Genomic DNA, 21,357 nt, shown 5'->3' with positions numbered 1-21,357 from the left:
TACAGTATCACTCTTTCTGTTATTGTCGACAGGAAAAATCATTTTGATTACTGTGAACAGATAAAAACGAAATAAATAAAGGAACATTGTTTAAATTACACAGAATTACAAACTTTTCAAAAATTTTATTTACTAAAGTTTGTCCTATTGTCCCCAGTACAACCGCAGCAAGAGGGAACGTCGCGACATAGTGGAAAAACATCTCTGATTCATTAACTGATTCATTACACCAAACATGTGCTCCCTTTCAGCCGTGGGAGCGTTATAACATAACGGTCAATCCCACTATTCGTAGGTAAAAGAGTAGCCCAAGAGTTGGCGGTGGGTGGTGATGACTAGCTGCCTTCCCTCTAGTCTTACACTGTTAAATTATTATGGACAACTGTCGCAGATAGCCCTCGTGTAGCTTTGCGCGAAATTCAAAACAAACCAAACCACACTTCTCGTTTGTTTGGATAAAAAGTCTATAACTAGAATAAATGAGAAAACCAATTCCATTAAGTCTTTTACACGAAATAAGTAGGTGGTGCTGCGGTCACTTTATTTTTTTTACTTGTAACTCGCCCATAGAGGTGTGTGCAGTAACAGTTAAGAAAAGGCCTACTGCACACAGGAAATGAAACTAGTAAAAATTGAACCATTTTATTATTATTACCAAGAAAAGTGTTTCACATTTGAGTGTTTTTTCTTTAGCTTTGGAACTTGTAACCTCAGTAATGGCGCCGTTTCTCAGCATCTGTCTTGTTATTTATCAGGTTCTTCGTGGCTTCATCATCCAAGGCTATGCAAAATTTTGTGATAAAATTCAGTCGCCAACCGGTTCAACACGTTTATTTTTACCAAGGCCTCAAAACATAGCCTGAAAAGTTCTATCGTTATCTGGCTTAGCTAACAATGTAAGCCATCTGTTAAACAGGTGTTCTTGAACAACAATGAACTAGCAACCAGTTTGTCACCCTGTGGTGAAGTGTTACGAAAAAAACAACAACAGTATATACAGCATTAATAGGACAAATAGTTTAGTGGATTTAGATAAACTATTTATTTAAGATTCAGCCAGCATTTCAAGGGTAACTTAAGATAAGTACGTGTATAGTAAGTTACTTTGAAACAATTGTCTCCGAACAGTCGACGTTGTCACTGTATGGGTGTTATCTACCTCCAGTGAACGGAAGTAAAACGTGGAATCCTGTGTAAGGTTAATACTTGGTTCAGCTGAAACTGTTAAGTGGACAACAACAATAACAAAAAACAAACAAGAAAAGAAAACTATATACGTCTGTGACTAATTGCGTTTTTAAAATCGTTTCAATTGGTTGGTTTACGGAATTGCTTGAGACATCTAGCGTACGGTAGATTTGACAAAGGATGTTATTTACTTAACCAAAGTTCATTTTAAGATTAGAGTTAAACAACTGAAATTGTAGGCGTGAAAGTGCTGTTATTACTATTAGTATTAAACACTTGCTGGTATATCAGTAACTCGATAGTGTTTGAAGGGATCGAGAAGGAAAATGGCCGACGCATGTTACGTATCGCTCGTCTTAGTCTAAAATGTTATTTATAATAATCTAAGAGACTTTTATGAAAACTTCACTTAGGTTTCTGAAACCTATTAAGATCTTCAGTTTAGCCAAAAAACAAAAAACATCATTAAAGTATAGAACCAGTGAATAGTGTAACAGCCAAGTGTTTTATTGGTTATTCTGATTCTGACGTCAGTAGGCTTAGCTCACCAATGTTTGAAGCTGTTACAATGATTTTCACACAAAATGTTGTATTTTAACTTGGGGAGTGCAGAAGTAGTAGTGTGTTTTACTAACTTTAACAAATGATGTCAGTCGAGATAACTGACCAAGTCAGGCTAGAACTACTGACTTCATAGTGACTGACGTTCATTAATATTGTGTAATAAAGAGGAAACAATTAATTAAAAAATTGAAAAAATAAGTGTGTGTGGATAACAATGTAACAAAGTACAGAAACACAGTGGGGACCAATACATAAAACCACACAGTGTGTGTGTGTGTGGATAACAATGTAACAAAGTACAGAAACACAGTGGGACCAATACATAAAACCACACAGTGTGTGTGTGTGTGGATAACAATGTAACAAAGTACAGCAACATAGTAGGGACCAGTACATAAAACTATACAGAGTGTATGTATGGATAACAATGTAACAAAGTACAGAAACACAGTAGGGACCAATACACAAAACCACACAGTGTGTGTGTGGATAACATTGTAACAAAGTACAGCAACATAGTAGGGACCAGTACATAAAACTATACAGAGTGTATGTATGGATAACAATGTAACAAAGTACAGAAACACAGTAGGGATCAATAGACAAAACCACACAGGAATCACTTACATAAGTAGGCAGTGGGTCAATGTTACAATATTTTATTTTATAACATCATTCTGTTTAAGTGTTTTTATTCAAACCTGGATTCATGCAAATAAAAGGAATTCAACATCTGGTTATATGTTAAAGTTTATATTGTATTGTTTCTGTGTTTTGTGACATTACCATCTATACCTCAGCTTTATTTTTTAGACAGTTTTTATTACATGTTATATATTCAACTCATGGTAAAATGTGGATTTAAAGTTAATTTTTTTTAAAACAAAAGCTAACAGGACCGAATATTGTACCAACTAGTCGCAACGTTCTGCTACAGAGTTTAGTCAAAAGTGTTCGATTTTTTAACTTTTTCTTATTTCGCAGCTGCTCACGTGACGTGCCAGGAAGATCGTGGAGACCTGACGGAACAGAGGGTAATCTACAGTCCTGATGACATCATCAGCTTGTCACTAGAATATGGTTATGGGTAAGTTTGGAAAGTAGGTTTACCGTGAAATTTGTTTATTTACCTTAATGCTTGACATCTGTATGTTGCATAGCTGCAATTATTGACGTAACTGACTCCCCTGCATATCAAATTCAAAACTCATAAAACCTTCAGAATAATAATCCAACACATGTTGGATATCCAGTGACAAAATTTAAGCAACGCATTTCTGAACGTTGCACACGTGTAGGAAATGTTAGCTTTTCTGAAGTCATTTATGATTCTCCCTCGCTTCAATGTTGCTGAATTTAGTCGGTTGTGGCTGTATAATATTTGTATTGTAGCTTAGAATCTGTATTTAGGACTAACTTAAATCTCCTAACCTGGCCGAACTTTGTGGAATGTTATTGGGTTTGCGTCCGAAAGTATCGAGGTTACTCAGTTGGTAAACATTGCATACTGATGTATACGAGTAGATACGTAATATTCTGTTTTTGCACAAAGCTACACGAGTGCTATCTGCGACAGTTGTCAATAATTTAACAGTGTAAGACTAGAGGGAAGGCAGCTAGTCATTACCACCCACCGCCAACTCTTGGGCTACTCTTTTACCAACGAACAGTAAGATTGACAGTCACGTTATAACATCTCATAACTGAAAATGAGAACTTTTTTTTTTTTATGGCGTTTCGATCTCGCAATCTCTTGCTTGCGAGTCGAGCGCCCCTAACGACCAAACCATGCGAAGACAATACGTATAATTGGTATATTGAAATAGCTCTACAGATGGATAGGTTTATTTTTTAGAGTTTAGTCCTAAATATACAACCAACCCTGATTATAAATCATTACTAATAAATTTGCAGAACGTCTGTTAAGATATCAGTAATGCGTGTATTAGCGGATTCTGTAGATAATTACGTAATGAAACTCGAACATTTTATATCTTAAAAAGATGTGGCAAAAAATTGTATTTTTTTAAGATCTCGTGAAAAGTTGGCGAATAACGTAAATTGTTGTTACTTCATATTTAAACCCAGCTTTAGGAATTTCTGGAACAGTTGTAGATTATACCTTAAATTCTCCAGTTACTAAATCCACACTGATTAACTGTTTATTTAGTTACTGAATTAACAAAACGTTTGTGATTATATTTGTATGGAAAAGCTCGCCTCATATCGTCCTGGTACTGATGTAAGTATTGTCATATAGCACTTTTCGTGTGAAAATGTACTTTGTTATTTTTCAGGAACAACCAACTACCAACCACCTTCCATTCTGATGATAAAACGGTAAGACCGAGTCTTAAAGTAACCTTTTTGGTTTTTTCTAATGATTTTCTTAATTGTCTTAAGAGAAAAGTTTGCAATGGTAATAGGTATAATTATTTGCATTGTAATGTCCAATATCTCGATTATAAAAGAGAGAAAATGTTCTTTATGTCCTAAGCCTACCGAAATCACGTTATTCAACAGCTGGTGTGTTACGTCACATTCCGCCACTGAAGTGTACTAACACGTGTTCGACACTTGGACACACACTACTGGAAATTTTCTATACATTCGTTTATTTTTTATAATCGCGGCCTTGTATCGTACATAACTCTTTATTTTTTGGAATGGCAGTCCAATATTGTATTTAACTGCACTTTTTTTTTATGGAATCTCTTCCCTCTGTTCGTTTTTACTAATCGTCGCCCGTTGTCGTACGTTTATTCGTTACTAAGTAACGTTGTTACACGTACGTTAGATCATGCTACGGATATCGTACGTTTCCTAAAGCACAGCGTGACGTTTTCAATCAACCCACTTTTGTTTCTTTACGCAATGATTCATCCAAAGTCTAAACTATAGTAGATCGAGTCTATGCAGCCCATGATATGTCTGGATTCACGTGGAACACAGGAACTGGGAATCACTTCCTTAGCAAGATCCAAACTGCTTAATAACACTGTATAGCAACCCCTACCACCCATTGTAACATTATACAGAATCCCTTAATATAAATGGTAACAATCTACAGAAATCCCTGCCATTCGTGGTAATACTAGACAGAAATCCCCCCCCTCCATCCGTGGTAGAACTATATAGAAACCTGTACTATCCTTAGAATATATATACATATATAAACCCCTTAACCTCTGTGATAATACTATACAGAAACCTCTGCCATCCGTGATATCACCAGACAGAAAATTCTTCTATCCGATTAAGTGTGAAATAAATGCAGTCAAATCACTTAGCTTATGTTGTTAAGTGTGAGTTGTAGAAAGCTTGGATCACGTTGTTGATGTGTGTTTAACAATCAAACGTTCGAATCTGTATTTAGTGCTGGAAAGTGAGTACATTCACAGGGATGGATGGGCGATAAATATTTTGCCATCGATAAACCTTTGCCAGCGTTATTACGTAATAATTTTCCTCTATCCACGTCGAGTCAGTTGTAGAACAAAAAACGTCATTTCTAATAACAAAAGCCTTGTTTACTAAAACATAAATTATGTTGTGTACAATATCGGACATTTTGATAATTTCCTTAAGAACAGGAACGCCAATACTCCCTGTTTCGAGCACTTTTTTATTATATTCAGCTATAATTCTATATTTATTGCACAGCCATATACAGTTTGTTGTTTTTTGTACTTACATTCGTTCGACCTGTTGCAGGATTCTAGGCGTCGTTTCCTTCAATGTCCAGCAGCCGTGACAGTGTTACACCTGAAGAAGTTTATTATCATGAAGTACAATTTGAACCAGACTTACTTGGTAAGTAGTCAAGGTTTGACATTTCTTAGTTTTTCTCAATTCGTCAATACCAGTAAGGTAAGATGTCCAGTAAGGTTACATGGAATATGCGGAACTTGGTACATGGTCAGTGTACATGTTTTGGGTTTTTTTCCCGCCGATACAGCGGTAAGTCTACGGGTTTACAACGTTCAAATGAGAGGTTCGCTTCCCCTCGCTGAACTCAACAGATAGCCCGATGTGGCTTTGCTACGAGAAAACGCACACATTTGTTTGTGTTAATTAATACTACTAAGAACTCAATGAGGTTTTGTGGAATGTACTGAACGATATGATAAGTTTCTTATGTGGCACAGTTGTTACTATAACGGACTGTAAATCTGAGGGTCCAAGGTTCACTTCCCGTTGGTGAAAAATCGCGTTCTGTGCTTTGAAGCCATGTATGTATGAAGAGTGACTGTGATATCCCACTATTTGACTAGAGTAGCTGACGATGGGCGCTGTTTATTGGCTTAACTTGTCTCTAGGTGTGGTTAATCCCTGATGACTTTTGTGTAGCTTTCTGGAGTAATTATGGAACAAAAAGACTTGTATTTACTCCTATCAGAATTTTAGTTTGCCTTGAACTTTACATCGAGAAAGTTAATCAGTTGATGCCTTACGGACATCGTGACAAGGAACGTCTATCGATTTGATCTGATCCATCTTCAGATGGATGTCATTTTGATCTTGGACCAAATAATTCATAGAGTCACGAACGTTGCCTACCGTAGAACTTCAGGTACACAAAACTATCAAATTCCTGATATTAAACTCAGACTTCGTGAGAATTTTTAACAACTTTCTGTTGTTCTTTTAGGTGTGGTTATCTTAAGATTTATAATTTCTCAAAAGGGAACAGGCCTTCTGGTGGGGTCACCTGTTTTAACCACTGGCGCCACTTTGTGGTGTTTTGTTTGTATGAGGTTCGTATTGTGTTGTTCCCCCCAGTGGCACAGTGGAATGTCTGCGGACTTACAACGCTAAAAACCTGGTTTCGATACCCGTGATGGGCAGAGCACAGATAGCCCATTGCGTATCTTTGTGTTCAACTACAAATAACCATAATGTGTTTGTCAGTGTAGTCAGTAAACACCAAAATGACGTCACATAAGGGACGTGTAACGTTGCAGCTCGTACTTTCGTGATGTCAGTAAAAATTGCGCGTGCTGCGAATCACGAGAATATTTATGCACTTCATAGACAGACTACGACACAGCGTGACGTATGAACTAGAAAATAGAAATTTAGGAAAAACAAAATTTGTACTATTAATTTTGGTTTTATATCTTCTTGAAACAAACCACTATCGGGAACCCTGGTGAAGTATATCTTGTAGTAGGCCTTATTTATCATTCACTGTACAGTGCTCTGTCTTGGTGACATGTGAGAAACGTAATAATGGGCTTAATCGACACAAATTGTGTTCGCTTTCTTAGCTGCCAAATCGTTGAGGTTTTAGCTCAAGTACCATAGCTAAGAATGCGCTCGCTTATTTAGGTACTACACGAACAGAGGTTTTATGTCAAGTAATATATCTAATCTCTTTGTAATATTTATCATTTAGGAACATTCCCAGGAACTGTGACAGCCGTTTTGGCATTTCGTATACGTTATTGTAAGTTATTATAAGATTGAAAATTCTCAGAATTACATGTTATTTTGTACATTTTTTTACACACGCGCCATCTGTGTATGTTATTATATAAGTAAATTTAGTATGGTGCTACGGACCTTATATGTACTGGGAATTCCAGATCATAATCAGTGTGGTAGATCATTTTAGTGCTGGCTTGTAAAATGCTTTTAAACTGCCGTTTAGGTGACTGAATGAATATCCAGCACGTGTGTGGTTCAGTGGATGATAGTCAACAGAACCATAATCTATTGACTCAACGCAATGTCAATTTTCGGCTGTGTGTTGGGTCATTGCTAACGTTATGGTCTTGTAGATCGACAGCCATTAGCATCATAGCGTATTAACTGAATTTGTAGTCGAAGTGGGCAATCAGATGTCTCGTTACTTAAACAGCTATGGATATCAGGAGGGCGAATCGTTAAGAAAAGAAACGGCCTTATTGACCATTTTGACAGTGCGTTAAACCATTACATCTGTAGAGACATGACGAATTGTACAGACATCACGTGATTGAGAACTAAGTTATCATTGGCGTTTTCGGCTACGAATTGAATCAACGAGCAAAATAATACATGCGTCCGTCCAGTTGCGAGGTTGAAAGGCCCTGCCTCGTGATTCATGTAGGCTTTAATGCACCGAACAAGTTCTTCCGTTATCCATGATCACTGCTCTAGAAATCCTCCTTAGGATACCCAGCCGTGGTACCTCAGCACTTATGCCACGTTTGGCCCCATCAGTTTGTGAGTAGGGATATAAATGTAATTTCAAACATGCCATCTGCAGGATCCCAGAGGGAACCTAAAACACAAACTCCTATGCCAGGTTCGGGTCCAGCAACCCTAACTTATTCCATGGTGCCTAATTCGCCTTCCAAACGTGTTTTAACTCCCCTTAGTAGTTCATATAGATAATAACACACCAGGGCCATCCTGAGTTAGTCTGCTAAGATTGGCCTTACTAGCTCCAGTACTGTAACAGATGTTTGTGTAGAAATAAACAAGTTTATAAACAAATGGCACGAATCAAAATGCACGCTTTTGCATCGACGTGTTGGAGCAACACGTTGTTGAAATATCCAACATGCTTGTCCAAGTTTTACTAGGCTTCATAACAACACAGATAACCTATTGTGTAACTTTGTGCCTTAGCAATGAAAAAACAAACTTTTTAGGGAACACGTTAAACTTCTGCTGTATCTGAGGAGGCCTACTGAAATGTGTAGGGAGGTATACAGATTACAAATAATGTCCTCCCAACATTCATAGTAGTGTACAGGAGAGCGAATCTAATGGATGCGTCGCTTTTCCTCAGTTAACAAATACACTATGTAACGTCAGTTGTGTTGAGTAAATAATGCGTTGTGGTCCTCTTGGCTACCAATTTATAGTACCCATAACACTTTGATCTAGCGCATAGACAACGCGATGAGTCGATATGCCATGGCTCTGTTGGCTACCATATACATGGTACATAACACACACTTATACAGCCCATAATCGAAGGTTCGGCTGTACGTTTAACCAATATTTTATGACCCTAATGAATTGTTATCACCACTAGTTTCTGGTTATGTCAGAAACATGGACATCAGGAGAGTAAATCAGTTACACAAAGCAATCTTGTTGGCTATTTCAAAAAGGATTTGATTTAACATGTTATGGCTACCGACTTACAAGCCAATAATACCTAGATGAAATATTAGACGACTTGTTTATTTAATTTAAAAACTTTTGACTCTCCGGTCTAATGGAGGTAACGAGTTGAAGCAACGCTTTGTACAGACATCGTGTGATTGAAAAATATGCTTTCATTGGCTTGTTCAGCAACCTGTTGAACCAATAACCTTACGGTTACGATAGGTTGTCATAAATGTGCGTTTCTCGATGATATTAAGATATAAAGTTTTAATTTAATATGTGTTTTTGCTAAAGTCTCCTTGGCGTGGTGATTATTGTACTTGATCTGCAATATGTGGATCGTAAGTCCAGATCCGTTCACCAAAATCGACGGAACCAGCAAACCAAACCAACACTAAAGCCTCTAGCGGTCGAACAAATGTACTGAAGTATGCAACTTGGGCATGCGTAGAACTATACCTTAAAGGATTGTACATAAAATTAGCTTTAACCTTAAGGGGTAAACTTAAGTAGTTCTTAACCTTGTTTGTGTTTTAAAGACACAAATACGTTGACAGTCTGAGGATCGCGGGTTCGAATCCCTGTCCCACCAAACATTTGGCTCTTCTCGTCGTGGGAACGTTATAATGTACGGTCAATCCCACTATTCGTTTGTAAAAGAGTAGTCCAAGAGTTAGTGGTGGGTGGTGATGACTAACTGCTTTCCCCCTTGTCTTTCACTTCCTAATCAGAGACTGCTGACACAGACAGCCCTCGTACAATATCACTTCCTGTCTTTGTACATCAAAACTCAGTGTAGCTATCCTTCTGAGCCTTCTGCTCTGTCTTATAAAGCAACTTCTGTACAAGAACCAATATTCAACAGTATCTTGGTCGCCACAGATAAGTAAATGTCACATTTTCCGAGTACGGCGAGATAGTTAAACAATGCTAAGTAGAAGACACAACATACCTTCGAGAAAATGAGGCTTCGTTTTTTCTCAGTTAAAACAAAAACACTCGAACATCTGATCGTTAGGGACAACAAGTTTCTGAAACCATATCTCAGATCCATCCGAAGCAAAGCTCTTAATTAGAGACTGAAACCTATACGATTACGAAAGAACGCCTTACGACCTAAAAATCTGTCGCCATGAAACTGAATATGTCTTCTTGTACTGAAACAGGATAATAAATAAAGATTTGAAATTGATGACGACTCATAAGCCAGAAGTTTACAACCGACCAGCCATGCCTTGTATAATAAAGACAGACAAATTGAAATTTCATCAAGGTGTTACGTATGCCTGCCAAGCTTCCAAATGAAGCCCCATTGGACTTTTATGTCCCTATCTACTTTCAACGGATTGTTTGTATAAAGTTTGTCGAGTTTTGTGGTCGATGGGTTATCCTCGATAGAAGCTTATTCAGCGAAAAAAACCAAAAAAACCGTTACGCATCAGGAGGAGCATGATTGACGGGGAGCAGTAGTACCCTTGGGGTAACTATAAGTAGTGATTAAACCTCAGTACGAGGTAAAATCAATCCATTTATATTGCTGTCATTTATTAAAAATGAGAAGGAAAAGTTAATACTACTAATTTAGTAGTGTAAGACTAGAGGGAAGGCAGCTAGTCATCACCACCCATCGCCAACTCTTGGGCTACTCTTTACCAACGAATAGTGGGATTGACCGTCACATTATAACGCCTCCACGGCTTGGAGGGCGAGAATGTTTAGAGCGACGCGGGCGCGAACCCGCGACCCTCGGATTACGAGTCGCACGCCTTACGCGCTTGGCCATGCCGGGCCTGTCCTTCTTCTAGGTTTGATTGTCAGTTGTAGGTTTTTAAGGGTAACGTGAACCGTGTTAGGATTCGTCTTGAGTTTCAGATTTGTCGGTCGTGACATCACGAAAGTTCTAGTTGAAGAATCGGTTTCTTCCTCGTTATTCTGTCACGTTTCTTCTATGTCTCATATATTGAAATAGTCGTTTTTAAGAACTGGCGAGTGAGAGGAGCAAATAACGTGTAGCAACACGTGCATACTGTGTCCACTGTCGACGAGGACTTTCACTCAATATCAGTGCTTCTCAGGTAGGTCCGGGTAAGAAGGATTACACGTTATGACACGCTATTTATATTGTCAATATTAGTGAATAACCAACTGTTATGACGTGAACCGGATTATGTTGCTGTATTGTAATTACTATCAGTTTTGTATGAGCCATTCACAAATCAGAATTGGAGTAGATATTAATTATACATTAATTAATATATTGGCCCGGCATGGCCAAGCGCGTTAAGGTGTGCGACTCGTAATCCAAGGGTCGCGGGTTCGCGCCCGCGTCGCGCCAAACATGCTCGCCCTCCCAGCCGTCGGGGCGTTATAATGTTAGGGTCAATCCCACTGTTCGTTGGTAAAAGAGTAGCCCAAGAGTTGGCGGTGGGTGGTGATGACTAGCTGCCTTCCCTCTAGTCTTACACTACTAAATTAGGGACGGCTAGGTGCAGTGGGCTAACAACCTACTCACTTAAAAACCTATTGACGAATCCGCAATCACTGATTGCGGCCCTATGTTCCTTGAAGGAATCGAGTGGCAGATGATGATGAATTAATATATTAATTGTTCATATATATTTTAATACGAAATAAGAATTATTAATTGAATTTTAACAATGGCGTAATGTAGGTAACTTCAGGAATAATAAAGTTTAAACACATAACACAAATAAACACTATAGACTTACACATCTCAAATAATCGCACTGATAAAGCAATTCATGGTGACGAGAAACTCACGTGAAATGACCTTTGTTAACCTGAAGATGACCTAAGGAGGTCGAAGCGTTGTTCTCTATTTTAATTAAAGTTTTAATACCCATACCAGCTGTCTTGAGAATACATTTTTACTTCAAGGGGGTTTCTATTTATCATGTATTAATTCAATTAACTTTATTAATTATTCAGAAGAACAACCCAGGAAATGGAAACTAGTCTGATTATTAAGTTGCATAACAAGGATATTATGGAATTGTTTATATATTTCTAGCGAGCAAAGTAACCATTCTTTGGATCCCACAATAACTTACTGCAGGGATTGGTTTCTGGGCTAAACACCATCGGTATTTCTTTTTCCATATCCTTTAAAATTGTTTGGTATTATTAAGCCAATACTCGAAGCAATATTTTTAGTATTATTTTGTATGTCAGTGAAGAGGGAAAAACCACTACAGTTAATTAGAATATTTCGCACATTTAACGAATGTCATTTCAAAATACCGCATATTGCTTCAATTACGCGAGAAGTTGCGTCGTAATGTTTTTTTTTTTCTTTTTTAAACATATAACCTACGTTTAACTCGTTTCATGAATTTCTCAGTGTTCATGTTTCAGAATAAGGCATCATATATTCTAACTACAGTATGGATCGACAAGGATCTCAAATCATTCACGTGCCGAAAAAACACCCTATCGAAACCTCAAGCGAAAAACCGACCATTCAAACTATTTATTACGATACATCGTGCGCGTATTTTCCAAATTTTCACTAAAAGGGTCGCTAATATTTCCGGTATAACAATTAAATTTCTGAAGTACCAATTTCTTAATCTATTACCCACCTACCGGATCATTTCAGTGGCACTAGGCTCGAGACAGTTCGGACCATCGCTAAGCGGATGGCGCTAGACATCGATGAATGAACACGTGACAGTTTCTAAAGGTAAAGTATATAATTTATATAGGTATAACGGCGTGAACAAACGAAAACGTTAAAAAATATGAATTTTAATATAAAGCATGGAATCCTGCTATTGAAAAATAAAATCACAATCACATATGTACAAAACTTAATCCGTACTATGGATCTACAAATAAGTGTATAAAACTGACAAAGAGGAAAATAAATTAAAAAAAATTAATTAATTGTGGTTTTAATTCTCACGTCATTATCTTTTAATGCAGGACTCCTACTTCAGAGTGACCATACATAAAACAGGGTTTACTTTAACAGTGGGCCGACTCGTAATCCGAGGGTCTAGGGTTCGAATCCTCGTCACACCAAACATGCTCGCCCTTTCAGCCATAGGGGCGTTATGATGTTACGGTCAATTCCATTTTTCGTTGGTAAAAGAATAGTCCAAGAGTTGGCGGTGACTGGTGATGACTAGCTGCCTTCCATCTGGTCTTGCACTGCTAAGTTAGGGATGGCCAGCGCAGATAGCCATCGTGTAGCTTTGCGCGAAATTCAAAAACAAACCAAACTTCAACAGTCTGCGTCACAGATAACACGCTTTTCCATTTTAAGATTCCCAAGAACTCTTTGATGCTGCGTTATAAACAGTGCCATGACTCTGTTAATTCAACTCATTAAGTTTCTAACTGTCAGATCTGATGTAGACTCGTCCAGCAGTCATTTGGCGAGTGTGTTACATCTCATTAAACGAATATTTGAAACTGGCTTTTGCAGTGCTGAGAGATAGTATGTTACGCGTTTTATGTGCACGTTTATAGAGGCGCGCAGGATCACTCGTCTAACAACGCAGTATTGTTCTGCACGTGAAAGCTGGTTGAACCAGTAGTAATTGTTGTTGTTTTCTAGTGTAATGCCGCTAAATGGACTACTTGCTCTCTGTTCATCGCGTAGATTTTTAGCTTCCAAATACGTAAGTTTACCGTTATCCCACGCTGGGAATCGAGAGCCTAAATATGCATTATAGTTATTTGATTTAACTGGTCTGCTAATTCGAAAATATACGAGGGCTGTTCAAAAAATACGCGGACTGACGTCATAAAACAAAATGTACTTTATTTAGAAGTTACAGGTCTGGGACCCCTTTAAAGTACTCTCCTCCCCAACGCACACACTTATCCCAACGGTGTTTCCACTTGTTGAAACAGTCCTGGTACGCTTCTTTTGTAATGTCCTCCAGCTCCTTTGTCGCATTTGCCATAATCTCGGGAATCGTCTCAAATCTTCTTCCTTTCAAGGGTCTTTTGAGTTTGGGGAACAAGAAAAAATCGCAAGGAGCAAGGTCAGGTGAGTAGGGGGGTGGGGAAGAACAGTGATCGAGTGTTTGGCCAAAAACTCACGCGTTCTGAGGCACAAATTTCGCAGCAACGCGGTGCATCTTCAATTTTTCGGTCAAAATCTCGTAACAAGATCCAACTGATATCCCACACTCTTCAGCAAGCTCCCTGACAGTCAGAAGTCGATTTGCCCGCATCAGGGTGTTGATTTTGTCGACGTGTGGGTCGTCAGTTGACGTGGAAGGACGTCCAGGACGCTCATCATCTTCAATGGACTGTCGACCATCCTTAAAACGTTCATGCCACTTGAAACATGCCGTACGATTCATAGCAACATCACCGTAAGCCGTGTTAAGCATAGCAAAAGTTTCAGTCGCAGATTTTCCAAGTTTAACACAAAATTTCACAGCAAATCGTTGGTCCTTCAGATCATTCATTCTGAAATCCGCCAAACGAAAAAATCGCACTTCACTTAAAACCGCGTAGCTAATACACAAATGAAGATATCTGCAATCGGGAAATGGCGTCGTAATCAGCTGATATGTGCGAACCTAGCGACACCTAGCGGATTCCCCTAGAACCAACTGGAGCCGCGCAATTCAAACAGTCTGCGTATTTTTTGAACAGACCTCGTAGTTTTTTTTTAAATAATTAAAAACGCATGTCAACCACAATTTATTTCACAGTGACGTTTAAAGCCACACAAGAACTAATTTCAGTGTCTAGACGTTCCCAACTTTGAACTGAAAATCTGGAGAGAAAGCAGTCAGCTGGGGAGTAACATTCCCGCCATTTTATGGGCTACTCTAATTGAATAATGGAATTTCATTAATGAGAAGTCATGGTGGGTACTAAATGATATCACACCTGTTATTTTGACGCTAACCAGTATACCCAACTGCGAATACTCTATATATAATAGGAGATCTCTCATAGTATGACGACAGTAAATAACACTAGTCACGTGATTCCCTGAAACTGAAACGTTGCCGAATATGTGATGTATTGTCGAATCCTCGTAACGGACATCCTAAATACAAATGAGTGAAGATACGGATTACATAGTTTTATTATGGTGGTGTTAGGAAGTGTGAGTGAAGATTACGGTTTATACAGTTTTATTATGGTGGGGTTAGTGAAGTGTGAGTGAAGATTACGGTTTATACAGTTTTATTATGGTGGGGTTAGTGAAGTGTGAGTAAAGATTACGGTTTATACAGTTTTATTATGGTGGGGTTAGTGAAGTGTGAGTGAAGATTACGGTTTATACAGTTTTATTATGGTGGGGTTAGTGCTGTGTGAGTGAAGATACGGTTTACACAGTTTTATTATGGTGGAGTCAGCTAAGACTAGTTATTAATATTTATAGTTACTATTTTAGGACTTTTTTTTACCGTTCCTTCAGAAGGAGTTATTATGTAACAACACTTGGTTTTGTTTGCTACCTTTCTTAATTGGCCTCCGTATTATATTCATAAAATTATTCAGGTATTCGGACAATTTTTCATGATGTATGAACTAAAGTTGCCGTTGTAGTGTTCGTAATTAGCATTAATGTGTGCTTCTGTACATAAAATGTATAAAGTTATCACAGGTGTACCGTAATGTGGAATCCCTCTAAGTGTCCACCCCTCAGATTCAGTCATCCCTTGAAAGCAGTCATTCAATCATAGTCACTTTTTTTTGTTTACATAATCCCTAATTATGTACAGTGCAACCCCTCTAATCAGGCCAGTTTGTTTCAGTTCCGAAGGTGGATGCTTTAGGGGGATTCCTCTGTGTCTGTAATAATCATTGTTATGTGTGTTAGAGGGGTTCCACTGTGTCTGTAATAATCGTTGTTATGTGTGTTAGAGGGGTTCCACTGTGTCTGTAATAATCGTTGTTATGTGTGTTAGAGGGGTTCCACTGTGTCTGTAATAATCGTTGTTATGTGTGTTACAGGGGTTCCACTGTGTCTGTAATAATCGTTGTTACGTGTGTTACAGGGGTTCCACTGTGTCTGTAATAATCGTTGTTACGTGTGTTAGAGGGGTTCCACTGTATCTGTAATAATCATTGTTACGTGTGTTAGAGGGGTTCCACTGTATCTGTAATAATCATTGTTACGTGTGTTAGAGGGGTTCCACTGTATCTGTAATAATCATTGTTATGTATGTACAAATAAACGTGTAATAATAAATAATCGTATTTATGACACGTCAATCTTTCCATAACTAACATTATTGAGTATCAACATATAAACAGTGTAGTAAGTTATCACGCTTATAATATTGTTTTTGTTTTTGGAATTTCGCACAAAGCTACTCGAGGGCTATCTGTGCTAACCGTCCCTAATTTAGCAGTGTAAGACTAGAGGGAAGGCAGCTAGTCATCACCACCCACCACCAACTCTTGGGCTACTCTTTTATCAACGAATAGTGGGATTGACCGTCACATTATAACACCCCTACGGCTGAAAGGGCGAACATGTTTGGCGCGACGGGGATGCGAACCCGCGACCCTTAGATTACGAGTCGCACGCCTTAATACGCTTAGCCATGTCGGGCCCTATAATATTGTTTCACTTCTGTAGTTGGCTTCGCTTTTTCTTTGTGGGTATTTGGGTATGTTTAATTTTTGAATACCCAGGAGGGTCAGGTGCACAAGACCTCATCCTCCATCCATAGCTTTCATGTCGGCTACTAGTAAGAATTTGTTGTTGTTGGAGATTTTGGGCCAGAATATCCCACAGTACTCCAGCCCTGTTCAGGGCAACATCCATGTATTGTCTTGATTTGCCTTTTTTTTTATCCATTTTTATTTATTTTTTACTTCTATTCCAATTTTTATTTTTATATTTCCATTTGTTTTTGTTTTTTTACTTATATATTTATCGGAAAAATTAAAATAATAATAATAAATAAAAATCATAATAATAAAATAAAACTAGTTTTAAGCGGCTAGTGCATGGTGGCCAGCTCGATTTATATTTCGTAAATATATATTAAAAGGAGAGAGGTATTTAGGCCTATGTTCATCATGCACGTAGTATCTGTCAAGATCACACATTAAGTCATTTTTATGCCAATTCTTATTAAAATAATTTAGTGAATTATACAAGGGTCTTTCAGATGTTGTTTCTATGTTTATATACTTGTGCATGAATGTGGATGAAGTACTACGTAGATAGGCTGAAGTTAAGATTGAATTTTGTATTTTTTTTATAGTTAATGCTCGCTACTGTATTAACGGTTATATTTGTTTGGTTTGAATTTCGCGCGAAGCTACACGAGAATTATCTGCGCTAGCCGTTCCTAATCTGGCACTGGTATACTAGAGTGAAGGCAGCTAGTCATCACTACCCACCGCCAACTCTTGGGCTTCTCTTTTCACCAACAACTAGTGGGATTTAATATGACATTATAATGCTCCCACGCCTAAAAGGGGCGAGCATGTTTTATGTGATTAAGATTCGAACCCATGACCATCAGATTACGAGTCATGCACCCCAACCACCTGACCGTGCTGGGTCTAACAGGTGTGTGTGTCTCCGTATAAATGTTTAATTAGTTAACACACACGTCACAATCACTTCTGGCAAAATGCTCTTTACTCGATGTATATAAATTGAAAGATCGAAAATATTAATTTTGTAATAAAGCGAAATTATAATAAATAACGTATTTATAGCTTGTTTCGTCGGTTGTTTGTTATCTAGCTTCATTCTACTTTTTCGTTTGTGTGTGCGTTGTCTTCTCCGTTGTCTGAAACAATTTAAATATGTGTATAGAATAAAAAGATCATTGACCTGAACATAATTTAGAGGGAAAGAACCACAACTTTGTATATCTTATTTATTTACCACTCTTTGACGAGGACCAGTTAGGAAGTAACGGAAAAATTTGTAATTTCAAATGTTTTTATTGTAACTCATCCATTCAACATCGACTTACTTTTCTTATTGACACGTGTTCTGTTGATTGGTGTTTACATAAAGAAATTGTAAGATGCTAGCTTGTGTAACGAATGGACTTACGATGACAGTTAGTGTCTCTTTTGCTGCTTGATAATCAGTGTCTCTACCCCAAAATATAGAATGGCACTGTCCCATAATAGCTTGTGACGTCAGGTTCTACGACCTTGGTTGATAGCTCGTGGTCCTTGCCGGGAAGGGTGCAACGTGGCTAGTTGTTTGTGTACTGAACGTGTGTTCTAGACTTAGAAATCGATATATACCGTTTGGTTGCAAGATTTCTTACGTTGAACCAGCCAGAAGAAACCAATTTATCGATATATTTTGTTGCAAATTTCAATATTACATAAGCTTTAAATACAGAAAGATTGTTTTAAGAACCTTTGTATGTACACAAGTTATTTCTCTGTGGTCAGTAAATCGTAAAACCACCGAAGTTGTCGATAATATAACGAGAGTTTTTAATCATTCACGTTTTGCTTTGTTTTTATCACGAGTTTTCAAATCCAACAGACCATAAACAAGTGTTTTTTTTTTACAGAACGTAACACGTGTTAGTAAAGTACGATATTTTTGGCATTTTTAAAGGACCCTATTTGATTGTCTTTCAGGTTTTGTTTTGTTTTTTCATTTATCAAAATATGCAAGTTTTGTTCTTAACTTATTGAATCATAAGTACAAAATAAAAAGTTTAAGTTGTCGTATCATCTTTCCAGCGTTACAAGTTCGGTTGTATTCAACCGTTATTTACAGAGGGAATCCAGACATTTGTAGAGTGGTGAGTTTACGTTCCACAGAGCGACGACTCGCGGTACGACGTTTGACACCAGTAAAACTATTATTACACTTACGTCTCCTGCATATCTAATAAAGACCATTTCTTGGGATTTCTACCGTATGTTTTCAAACTGTGTTTTAAAACACAGTTTAAAAACATAAGGTAGAAATTATTTTTCTGTTGGCTCACTGTTTTTCTCAGTAATGACATTTTCACTGTACGGTCGCACTACTTTATGTTCGCGGACGTGTTCAATCTCGCGGTGACGAAGTGACGCCCGTGCTGTATTTTCGAGATGTATTCAGTCGTTCTGACGACATTTAAGATTTACGTGGGTTTCAGTATGACTTAATTTTGATTTTCTAAATTGTCACATATTTTTTTTGTCACTAAATTGACTGGTTAGATAAACCAGGAAGTAAAACAGGATGGGACTACTTATATTACATTATATGAACTGACTGTTTGTCACATTAAATAAACCAACCGTTGTTAATACCACTGTATGAATCAACTGGTTTTAACGTTAATAACTTCAATCTTCCTGTTTTCACGATATAAATATTTTTCCTGTCCTTAACCTCGCTGATACGAAACACACATTTATGGCCAAACATGTGTACATATAGTACCTAACATCAAGAAAGAATACATCTGTATTTTAAAACTTCCATAATAATAAAATAGGAATTAATATCACAGGTGAGTATATGATATACCTATGCTGATAATCACAGGTTATAGAAAGTAACGAAAACGTCACAATATTAACCAGATACCCAGTGATAACATCTGTGATGTCCTATCTAGTAGTTAACTAAAAAAACAGCTATATGTTGTTAGATAATACCCACCATGTAAGTTTAAAATAGCTCTTTCTGTGAGCTGCTTCCAGTTCCCAAGCATTTACTATTGCGAATCAGCTTTTGTCTATCATAAAGTAGTTTACAGAAAGAGGTATACCAACTGTAGTGGTTTATCGAAAATAATACTGTATTTATTTCCTGAACTGTCTGTTACATTACAAAATTAGAAACATAAGAAACAAGTGAATTATTTCCAGTTTATTGTCTTTAAATTTGCAATAATGTAATCCTCTTATGTACGCAGTGAAGTTCGTTAAAATGTGTTTTACTTCTAACGTTCAGTTTCATTGTTCCCAGTGCTTAACAATCAATCCATCGTATTTATATCTTCGCGTGATAAGTTATGTGTAGGGTAGGAACGTCATACCACCCAGTCTTAATAGTAGCCAACTGTTATTGGTGGACTGCATTGAGAGACGTTACTTGCCACGCTCTTGTGAAACCTTTGATTGCACCGTTTAAACACGAGGGTGTACACGAACACGCCATAGGGCGGGGCAGACTTCAATAGAAGGGATTGGAGGGAGGTTCTAGTTTAACTGTAGGGCAGGATACATGTGAAAGTGTAGCGAATTCTGTGGAAATAAATGCGTGACAATTCCTGAGCTTGCATCAAGAGGATAATAACAATGAAAATAAACATGTATCTATTGTCCTATAGTTGAAATAGCAGCACCCTTTTAAAAAGTAAAATGGAACAAAATGCGTATTAATGTCTATTTTTATATATTAGATTTATTTATGATTTAAATATTAGGATAGTTTCAGGACTATTTTTATAAATCGGAGGTTTACGACATATCCTCAAGTTTCATTGTGTAGTTTTTGTGTAGATCATCGCTGGTGACTTGAAGACTTATAGTTGGCGAATTTTTTCTCATTGACCTGAGACAGATTTACCGATAATATTGCTAAAAAATAATTTATTTAGAATAACTTTCAAGGTAACATGTGATTATTTAAAACAAAAACTTGTCAAATAGAAATACAAACATAAAATCCTGTGTATTACGAGTACAATAATGATAGGTAAAAGTAAAGTTGTAAGAGTTTACTTAATTGTGAACTGGCAGTTGATAACACTGCCCTATTAATGGATAAAAAAGTTTATTAGCACCAACTTTTCCTAATAATGATTTTCTTTCACCATACGTTCTGAAATCTGTACGGCCGCAATATTTGTGAAAAATAATTCGAAGTAAGACATCTTGTACGTTATCTATTTTGTACTTACGAACAATTTTATTAACACCCATTTCTGTCATTACAGGAGTTAGTATTCAAGTAATATCTTGTTGTAATACATCAAGAGTAACGGATTTTTCTATCTCATACCAGTTTAAGCTCATTCAAGTCAAATGAGACACAAAATGGCGGACTTTTTTTTTTTGTCTGGAGAAGGTGCTCTGTGTAAAAAAAAAATAATTAATTAATAAAATGAAATTGCTTGTACTTTGTCAACGCAAAGCCATGGTTTTGATGTTTCAAATCCGTTTTTAATGGGAACCGTCATAAGGCGCTTCGTGATAATACAATACCTCCTGTCAATACAACATGAGTAGTCACATGAGCATACTCAGACGAAACGTTAGAGTATTATTGGGAACTTGTTGCAGGCGATTAATTTAGACTAGTGCTAAGTGTTTTCATAAATATAACGTTCTTTGATTCTTGTTCTAAGATGCATGAAATGGATTTCGTCTGAGGATACTTGTACTGGTCATCATTCCGAATGACCATTTCGTTGTTGTACTTGCCCTGGCCGTTTTAGTACTTATGTTGTTATTTTTTTAGATTATAAATACTCAAAACAAATGTCTCTTGACCTTCTTTATTGCAAATATATTAAAAAAACGATTTTAATATTATTATTATTATCCCGAAAACTG

The 21,357-nt window shown here is 37.3% G+C and overlaps 1 protein-coding gene across 4 annotated transcripts in view; it reads left to right on the top strand.

Moving 5' to 3' along the window:
• The window catches only part of LOC143246546 (polycomb complex protein BMI-1-like), a 79,641-nt gene that overhangs the window by 48,625 nt on the left and 9,659 nt on the right, over window positions 1-21,357 (top strand). For 3 of the 4 annotated variants that reach the window (XM_076493436.1, XM_076493439.1, XM_076493437.1), the window contains exons 6-8: window positions 2,737-2,839; window positions 4,050-4,092; window positions 5,467-5,565. In XM_076493436.1, coding sequence (XP_076349551.1) covers window positions 2,737-2,839; window positions 4,050-4,092; window positions 5,467-5,565 — 245 coding nt within the window. The remainder of the gene's footprint in view (window positions 1-2,736; window positions 2,840-4,049; window positions 4,093-5,466; window positions 5,566-21,357) is intronic. The other variant, XM_076493440.1, reaches the window with a different exon arrangement.

Source organism: Tachypleus tridentatus, chromosome 3, assembly GCF_004210375.1.
Source record: "Tachypleus tridentatus isolate NWPU-2018 chromosome 3, ASM421037v1, whole genome shotgun sequence".
Taxonomy (NCBI): domain Eukaryota; kingdom Metazoa; phylum Arthropoda; class Merostomata; order Xiphosura; family Limulidae; genus Tachypleus; species Tachypleus tridentatus.
This window is presented reverse-complemented; position numbering and strand designations above follow the sequence as displayed.